The sequence below is a fragment of the Oncorhynchus mykiss genome, chromosome 13 (genome assembly GCF_057628025.1).
Source record: "Oncorhynchus mykiss isolate SJ-2025 chromosome 13, ASM5762802v1, whole genome shotgun sequence".
NCBI lineage: Eukaryota > Metazoa > Chordata > Actinopteri > Salmoniformes > Salmonidae > Oncorhynchus > Oncorhynchus mykiss.
Window position 1 is genome coordinate 2,818,561 of NC_143034.1, and position 10,025 is coordinate 2,828,585.

At 41.4% G+C, this 10,025-nt stretch overlaps 1 protein-coding gene across 1 annotated transcript; it reads left to right on the forward strand.

Moving 5' to 3' along the window:
• The first annotated feature begins 19 nt into the window (after window positions 1-19).
• LOC118938504 (uncharacterized) lies at window positions 20-8,144 on the forward strand. The gene is made up of 3 exons (XM_090194709.1): window positions 20-741; window positions 2,254-2,277; window positions 5,932-8,144. Exons 1-3 carry the CDS (start codon window positions 333-335, stop codon window positions 7,059-7,061), a joined length of 1,563 nt encoding a protein of 520 aa, XP_090050835.1. The 5' UTR covers window positions 20-332; the 3' UTR covers window positions 7,062-8,144.
• Window positions 8,145-10,025: the final 1,881 nt, after the last annotated feature.

Genomic DNA, 10,025 nt, shown 5'->3' on the forward strand with positions numbered 1-10,025 from the left:
GACATGTTGTACTGTGATATCTTGCCCACTCGTCAGCAAATGAAGGTCTGCGACTTTAAGGCGATGCTGCTGGTGTGACGTATAATGTAGTGGACGGAACTCTTCTTTCAACAGCAGCAACAGTTAGTCAGACACCTCGGTAGCTTGCTATACAACAGAGACGCACCAATAAAGATCTTTAGACGGGTTCGTAGAGCCAGTGTATTTTATTTTATATTATATTATTACTGTCGTCTAGTTAGTTATCCCATTTAATTTCATATTTACGGTGTTGTTATTAGTCAGCTAGCTGGCTGGTTAAGTTAGCATTAGCCTAGCTATCATCCGCGACCATGAGTTCACTAAGCTATTCTCCTCCTGCTAAAGAAGAGGAGGTCTGCTGGACGGAGAAAGAAGGTCTGGGGCTGAACATTGTTGTGAAAGAAGAGAAGGAAGAGGAGGATGTTACAATAGAAAAACAAGTAGAGGGTGAGGCTGTTACAGTGAAAGAAGAAGAGAAAGACGTTTCAGTGAAAGAAGAGGAAGACGCGTTCAGAGTGAAAGAGGAGGAGGATGTTGCAGTAAAAGAAGAGGAGAAAGAGGAGGATGCAGTTTTTGGAGTGAAAGAGGAGGAGGGGGAGATGACTGTCACATCGAAAAAGGAGGAGGAAACTGGATATCTGGGCCCGGTTTCCCAAACGCATCTTAAGGCATCCAATGATTCTAACGGTGAATTTAGCCATAAGATGGTTTTGAAGTACCGTCTTAAAAACAGAGGCACAAACTCTGCAATTGTTGAACTGATGTGTGGTGTTAAAGGGGAAATCTGTAGTTGTTGAACTGATGTGTGGTGTTAAAGGGGAAATCTGTAGTTGTTGAACTGATGTGTGGTGTTAAAGGGGAAATCTGTAGTTGTTGAACTGATGTGTGGTGTTAAAGGGGAAGTCTGCAGTTACATCCATGTTTGGACGTTTAAATGATTTATTTATAGTCATTGATTCATGAAGAATATAACACATGCCTCATGAGTTTAGTTCAACTGTTATACCCCATCAGAACCCCAAATAAGCTTTTTTTACTCCAATGTTTAGAAACAATGTAAACCAACAGTGTATAGCCTCAACATGGTTAAAACTATAATGTTGATATCATGGATATCATGGATATCATATTCTTTGTGTAACAGTATAACTTTAGACCGTCCCCTCGCCGGGCGTGAACCAGGGACCCTCTGCACACATCAACAACAGTCACCCACGAAGCATCGTTATACCCATCGCTCCACAAAAGCCGCGGCCCTTGCAGAGCAAAGGGAAACCACTACTTCAAGGTCTCAGATGCAAGTGACGTCACCAATTGAAACGCTATTTAGCGCGAACACCGCTAACTAAGCTAGCCGTTTCACATCCGTTACACTTGCACCCATAGGTCTGTCTTTGAATTTGAGAGTAGTTACATTTCCCCAGCCCCATCCCCCACCTTATTACCAAAACAGTGGTGGAATCACAGATTTGTTATTGGTTAAACGGCATATAGGTTGATTGATGTGTGGCTTTTTAAAAAGGGGCAAACTAGGATTTAAACAGCAACAAAATGGCTGCCCAGAGATTTGGTTTGGTAAACAGCTGAAGGATGGAGAAATGTAACCACTCTCAAATTCATAGAAAAAGCTATTGTAGGAACCTTAACCCAAAACCTAGTGACCTCATCAAGAAGTTCAGACATCTTGGCGTAACAGTTATAAGGTGTTGACTTGACAGTCGCTGGACCCAGGTTTGAGTTCAGCTCAGGGCTCCCCCTGAATTCACTACACTATGAATACAAGGACTGGCCATCCATAAGGTCAACATTATAGTTTTAAGCAGATTTTGAGGCTATACAGTGTTTGTTTATGAACAATGGCGTTTAACGAGCTTATGTTTTGGTTTCTGATGGGGGAAATACAGTTGAATCATTTGAGGCATTTATAAGTTCTATTCTTCAGGAATCAATAGCTATTATGATGTCATAATGATATAATGTCTGACCCCATTTAGTCGACTGGTCGATAGGCTGTTGGTCGACCAACATATTTTTAGTCGAGCAAATTATACATGTTTTTTTATGGCACAAGACACATGTCCTGCGCCGTTTCAGTGGACTAATCCATTGCGGAGGCTGTGGGGATGGCACAGTCCAAGAAGGGGCGTGTACACTACATGATTTTGGCCCCGAAACTGTCTTTGACAAGTTTGTGTGATCGGAGACAAAATCCCCATGTTGTTGCCTACTCAGGGTGTGCGGCCGTCACCAACACTCGTTTAATGTGAGCTGGTCAGAGACACAATCTGAGGGCTACTGATCACGTCTTTGAGCAGTCCCAGACGTCCCAATATTTTAAAACATGTTTGATTTTAACGGAACATATAATCTACAATGTATTTTTAGTGGTGAGATGTGCAATGACATGTTTTGAGAACGGTGATCAGAAAGAGCCAATGAGAGCTCACCAGAGAAGAAGCCATGGAGATGATAACATTGTGTAGACCCCCCTAGTAGGAGAGATGACTACTAATATGTGTTTGTATTTGCCTTTTAACCAAAGCCAGTGTGAAATCGTTACAGCTTTGATGTTCACGAGCAACATAATCTACAATGTTATTCAATTCAAAGTGTTTGGTGGATATGTCAACTCTGTAGTGTGAGGGTGAATATCTGACTGAAAAGGTTTATGCTTCTGCTTTCAGACACAGCTTGTTCTAGCTCCGTTAACAATCTAATTACATAATCACATCATTGTGTAATTACATCATCACGTCATTGTGTAATTACATCATCACGTCATTGTGTAATTACATCATCACGTCATTGTGTAATTACATCATCACGTCTTTGTGTAATTACATCATCACGTCATTGTGTAATTACATCATCACGTCATTGTGTAATTACATCATCACGTTATTGTGTAATTACATCATCACATCATTATCATCACATCATTGTGTAATTACATCATCACGTCATTGTTTTAGAGAGGTTGTAAATCAAATCAAAGTTTATTTGTCATGTTCAACTTACAGTGAAATGCTTACTTACAGGCTCTAACCAACAGTGCAGTTCAAGAAGAAATATTTACCAATTCTTAAGTAAAAAAAAATAGACAAGTAAAGAAATCAATTTAAAAAACAGTTAAATGACAGTGAAAATAACAGTAGCGAGGGTGGTACTGGTACAGAGTCAATGTGCGGGGGCACCGGCTAGTCGTGCTAATTGAGGTAATATGTACATGAATGTATAGTTAAAGTGACTATGCATAGACGATAAACAGAGAGTAGCAGCGCCGTAAAAGAGGGGTTGGGGGAGGGGGTGGTGGGTCACAATGCAAATAGTCCGGGTAGCCATTTGATTACCTGTTCAGGAGTCTTATGGCTTGGGGGTAAAATCTGTTGAGAAGCCTCTTGGTCCTAGACTTGGCGCTCCAATACCGCTTACCATGCGGTGGTAGAGAGAACAGTCTATGACTGGGGTGGCTGGGGTCTTTGACCGTTTTTAGGGTCTTCCTCTGAAACCGCCTGGTGTAGAGGTCGTGGATGGCAGGCAGCTTAGCCCCAGTGATGTACTGGGCCGTACGCACTACCCTCTGCAGTGCCTTGCAGTCGGAGGCCGAGCAGTTGCCGTACCAGGCAGTGATGCAACCAGCCAGGATGCTCTCGATGGTGCAGCTGTAGAACCTTTTGAGGATCTGGGGACCCATGCCAAATATTATCAGTCTCCTGAGGGGGATTAGGATTTGTTGTCTTGATGTGTTTTGACCATTCTAGTTTGTTGGTGATGTGGACACCAAGGAACTTGAAGCTCTCAACCTGCCCCGTCGATGAGAATGGGGGCGTCCTCGGTATTCCTTTTCCTGTAGTCCACAATCTCCCTTGTCTTGATTACGTTGAGGGATAGGTTGTTATTCTGGCACAAACTTAATGATTGTGTTAGAGTCGTGCCTGGCCATGCAGTATTGGGTGAGTAGGGAGTACAGGAGAGGACTGAGTACGCACCCCTGAGGGACTCCAGTGTTGAGGATCAACGTGGCAGATGTGTTGCTACCTACCCTCACCACCTGGGGGCGGCCCGTCAGGAAGTCCAGGATCCAGTTGCAGAGGGAGGTGTTTAGTCCCAGGATCCTAAGCTTAGTGATGAGCTTTAAGGGCACAATGGTGTTGAACGCTGAGCTGTAGTCAATGAATAGCATTCTCACATAGGTGTTCCTTTTGTCCAGGTGGGAAAGGGCAGTGTGGAGTGCAATAGAGATTGCATCATCTGTGGATCTGTTTGGGCGGTATGCAAATTGGAGTGGGTCTAGGGTTTCTGGGATAATGATGTTGATGTGAGCCATTACCAGCCTTTCAAAGCACTTCATGGCTACGGACTTGAGTGCTACGGGTCTGTAGTCATTTAAGCAGGTTGCCTTTGTGTTCTTGGGCACAGGGACTGTGGAGGTCTGCTTGAAACATGTTGGTATTACAGACTCAGACAGGGAAATTGAAAATGTCAGTGAAGACACTTGCCAGTTGATCAGCACATGCCCAGAGCACACATCCTGGTAATCCGTCTAGCCCAACGGCTTTGTGAATGTCGACCTGTTTAAAGGTCTTACTCACATCGGCTGCGGAGAGCGTGAAGACACAGTCGTCCGGAACAGCTGATGCTCTCATGTATGTCTCAGTGTTGCTTGCCTCGAAGCGAGCATAAAAGTGATGTAGGTCATCTGGTAGGCCCATGTCACTGGGCAGCTCGCAGCTGTGTTTCCCTTTATAGTCTGTAATAGTTTGCAGGCCCTGCCACGGTGCAGTACGATTCAATCTTAGTACTGTATTGGCACTTTGTCTGTTTTGATGGTTCATCTGAGGGCATAGCAGGTTTTCTTATAAGCTTCCGGGTTAGAGTTAAAATTTTCGGTGGGGGAACCTTCCTCTTGGGGGGGGGGGGTGTATTATGCTAATTCGTTTTCGGGGGGGGGGGGGGGGTATTATGCTAATTCGTTTTCAGGGGGGGTGCAGACATCAACTCTAGGGGGTTAACCTGTCTCCCCCTCATCTACACTGATTGGAGTGGATTTAACAAATAACATCAATAAGGATCATGTCTTTAACCTGTCTCCCCCCTCATCTACACTGATTGGAGTGGTTTTAACGAGTGACATCGATAAGGATCATGTCTTTAACCTGGATTCACCTGGTTAGTCTGTCATGGAAGGAGCAGGTGTTCTTAATGTTTTGTTCATTCAGTGTATAAAGTCTTCTGTCCCTGTAAGTTCACATGTGGAACTGCATGAAATGGGTTTTAGTTTCCAGTCATTTAGAAATGTCCCACATTATCCTCTTTATTAACAGAAACTCATATACAGTATAGTATTAGTTTAAAACTAAAATGGACCAATCCTGGATCGCCCCCTGTATTATCAGCCACTGAAATAGGAGAGACCAAAACACCCCATGTAGCCCATGGCAACCTAATGACTCAGAGTCACGTCATAAACAAGTACAACGGTCACCGGTTACCAGGTTATTACTGCTAAATAAACTGTTCACCATCTGGGACCATTCAACAGTCTAGATTTACCAGGTTATTACTTCTAAATAAACTGTTCACCATCTGGGACCATTCAACAGTCTAGATTTACCAGGTTATTACTTCTAAATAAAAACACTTTTGAGGCTCTCATAGGCTTACAATTACAAATACAGATACATTCTCTTGGTAAATAAATAACGTCAATCATTTATGAATAGCCTAGAATTATCCACTATACAAAACATGTATGTTGTTGCTCACTTGACTTCTTCTTTTTAAGATAATTATCAAGTAAGTTTCTAAAAGCATTCATTACAGACGACATGGGCGTCATCTTTTAGCTAAAAGACTTCTGCTGTTGTGGGCCTTTCTTTAACCATCTGTCTGACTTTGTTGTTCATACAGGAGAGAGACGTGACTCTTGTGGATCCTCTGGGGAGCCTCAACAACATCATGAAGCTGACGAGGCAGAGAAGAGTCTCTCCACATCAGAACACCTGAAGAAACACCAGCAGAGACCCACAGGGAAGAAACATCACCACTGCTCTGACTTTAGAAAGAGTTACTCAAGATCATATTCACTAAAAGTACACCAGAGAATTCACACAGGAGACAGAACATATCGCTGTAATCAATGTGGAAAGAGGTTTGCTCACTTAAAAACACTGGTATTACACCTGAGAATACACACTGGGGAGAAATGTCACAGCTGCTCTGATTGTGGGAAGAGGTGCACCTCTTTAGTAACACTTAAAATACATCAAAGAATCCATACAGGAGAGAAACCTTATAGCTGCTCTGACTGCGGGAAGAGGTTTTTTTGGTCAGGACATTTAAAATCACACCAGAGAATACACACGGGAGAGAAACCTTATAGCTGTGACCAATGTGGGAAGAGTTTTACTCAGTCAAACAACCTGATATCACACCAGAGAACACACACAGGTGAGAAGCCTTACCACTGCTCTGACTGCGGGAAGAGTTTCTCAAGAACAGATACACTAAAAGTACACCAGAGAATCCATACAGGAGAGAAACGTTATTGCTGCTCTGACTGTGGGAGGAGATTTTTTTGGTCAGGACATTTAAAATCACACCAGAGAAGACACACCGGAGAGAAGCCTTATAGCTGTGATCAATGTGGGAAGACTTTTACTCAGTCAAGCAACCTGATAGCACACCGGAAAACACACACAAGAGAGAAATATCACAGCTGCTCTGATTGTGGGAAGAGATGTACCTCTTTAGTAACACTTAAAATACATGAGAGAATCCATACAGGAGCAAAATGTTATAGCTGTGACCAATGTGGGAAGAGTTTTACTCAGTCAAACAACCTGATATCACACCAGAGAACGCATACAGGGGAGAAGCCTTACCACTGTTCTGACTGCGGGAAGAGTTTTCCCAGATCAGATTCTCTAAAAAGACACCAGAGAACACACACAGGAGAGAAATCTCATAGCTGTGATCAATGTGGGAAGAGATACTCTGATAAAAGATCACTGATTAAACATCAGAAAATTCATACATGAAGGAGTTGTTCCATGATATCAATGAAATGATGTCACAATATAGAATGTTTTAACATTGTAGTAGGAGTATTCTAATGATGTCACAATGTAGAATGTTTTAACATTGTAGTGGGAGTATTCTAATGATGTCACAATGTAGAATGTTTTAACATTGTAGTAGGAGTATTCTAATGATGTCATAATGTAGATATGACATACATGATATCAATGAAATAATAATGAGTATTTGAATGATGTTCTATTGATTTCAGTGTAACATGGATATTAAATAGCCTGATAGCCTCATCAGGGGAAAAATCCAGGTTCTGAATTGAAAGATGACTATTTAACAACAAAAGGTGTTGCGTTCACACTTACCGCGTTGGTGACCCACTTGAATTAAAATGCAACACATCAACATGTAGCTGTTTGCTACTCATTGTTGTTTAACCGGTGATGTACATATTGTTCCCAGATTCCTTGTGGTTTTTGATCTGTTAGTTTTAACAGGACGTCACCCCCCCCCCCCCCCCCCCCCCCTTCGCGCAATTTATTTCCAAGTGATATCGATATGAGTGATGACAAATAAGTGTTGCATTTCTCTTCGTTTTGGGGCATCCGACATTTAAATGCATCACTCCAAAAATGTAGGTTGACTGTCTTCTGCTAATTGTCTTTATTCCACTACTGAAGAAGCATGTCTCAAATCACCTCATATTTCAAACATTCAGCCTGACAAAATATACATGTTTTATTATTCCATGCCTCACCATTAAGTGAAGTATTGCCACTACATATTAACAAAGGGGTGTACAGTTGTTTTTGATATTGAATATTTCATAACATTTTCAATTCATGTAACGTTTGCAACCAACTTACAGTTTGTATAAATGTTTATAAAACAATGTAGTAAAACAAGCTTATATTTCTGGTTGGATGTTACATCCTATTCTTACTATTTTAATGTATTTTCCTCAGAATGATCATTAGTCTTTCAGTTTTTATTGTTATTCTTTAGTTTTTCTATCCTCATATTAGTTTTTGAGGGGTCTCCATTTTGCAGTGTAATAATGATGTTGAATAATAATAAACTACAATCATCAATCTGACTCCATTACCATGTGAATGCTATAGGGCCCGTAATAGAATCCAGTGGGTGTAGCCAAGGTTGTGAGTCTATCGTCACCACTCAGAATACTATAATAAGATTCAAGTGTCCAGGTTTACCATTATGCAACTATTATTAAGGCTGAGGAACAAGGAGCTAATATTGATGTCTTAGCATTAAATGATTGAGTTAACCTTAGCTCAGAGATGCACCGTTAGAGACTGAGCATTTATGCTATGTCCAGTGCGTTTGGAAAGTATTCAGACCTTGAAATATCATAAATATAATAAATATATATATATATACATAAATATACTTTTTTCACATATTATTATGTTATTATTCTAAATGGGTCTTATTAATCAACTAATTATTCTAAAATGGATTAAAAAATATTCATAATCCTCATCAATCTACACAAAATACCCCGTAATGACATCACAATACCCCGTAATGACATCACAATACACCATAATGACATTATTATTATTATTATTTTTTCTTCTTTTCTTTTCTTTTTTTCTACTGTGTTATTGACTTGTTTATTGTTTATTCCATGTGTAACTCTGTGTTATTGTCTGTTCACACTGCTATGCTTTATCTTGGCCAGGTCGCAGTTGTAAATGAGAACTTGTTCTCAACTAGCATACCTGGTTAAATAAAGGTTAAATAAAAAATAAATAAATAAATATGATGTTATTATTCTTATTAATCAACTAATTATTCTAAAATGGATAAAAAATATATTAATAATCCTCATCAATCTACACAAAATACACCATAATGACATCACAATACCCCATAATGACATCACAATACACCATAATGACATCACAATACCCCATAATGACATCACAATACCCCATAATGACAAAGCAAACACTGATTTTTTGTATATTTTTTGGCTCATTTATAAAAAATATAAAAAAATAAAAAATGAAATATGACATTTACATAAGTATTCAGACCCTTTACTCTTTACTTTGTTGAAGCACCTTTGGCAGAGATTATAGCCTCGAGTCTTCTTTGGTATGACACTACAAGTTTGGCACATCTGTATTTGGGGAGTTTCTCCCATTCTACTCTGCAGATCCTCTCAACCTCTGTCAGGTTGGATGGGGAGTGTCACTGCACAGCTATTTTCTGTTCAAGTCCGGGCTCTGGCTGGGCTACTCAAGGACATTCAGAGACTTGTCCCGATGCCACTCCTGTGTTGTCTTGGCTGTGTTCAGGGCAAAGAGTTCAATCTTGGTTTCATCAGCCCAGAGAATCTTTTTTTATCATGACTCATCAGAGTCTTTTCGGTGCCGTTTGGCAAACTCCAAGTGAGGCTTTCATGTGCCTTTTAGTGAGGAGTGGCTTCCATCTGACAGTTAGAAGCAGCCTCTTCCCGTCTGCAGTCGCATAGGTTGGGAATGAGACAGAGTGAGTCACAGCCTAGAGAAACCATGAACCTGGTGAGTCATCAAACACTGTGAGCAAACCTCAAGTTCTATTTCTAAGTGCACCATTATACCGTCTGTCCCTGTCCCTCGCTCCTCTCTCTCCCACCAGCCTTATACCCTCTGTCCCTGTCAATCGCTCCTCTCTCTCCCACCAGCCTTATACCCTCTGTCCCTGTCCCTCGATCCTCTCTCTCCCACCTGCCTTATAGCCTCTGTCCCTCGCTCCTCTCTCTCCCACCAGCCTTATACCCTCTGTCCCTGTCCCTTGCTCCTCTCTCTCCCACCAGCCTTATACCCTCTGTCCCTCGCTCCTCTCTCTCCCACCAGCCTTATACCCTCTGTCCCTCGCTCCTCTCTCTCCCAGCAGCCTTATACCCTCTGTCCCTCGCTCCTCTCTCTCCCACCAGCCTTATACCCTCTGTCCCTCGCTCC

Bases quoted from the DNA above. Each gene is read 5' to 3' on its own strand.
- LOC118938504 (XM_090194709.1), top strand. From the start codon at position 333: ATGAGTTCACTAAGCTATTCTCCTCCTGCTAAAGAAGAGGAGGTCTGC. The intron at 742-2,253 runs GTCTTAAAAACA...TTGCCTACTCAG, and splicing joins TAAGATGGTTTTGAAGTACC to GGTGTGCGGCCGTCACCAAC. The intron at 2,278-5,931 runs GTTTAATGTGAG...TTGTTCATACAG, and splicing joins TGCGGCCGTCACCAACACTC to GAGAGAGACGTGACTCTTGT.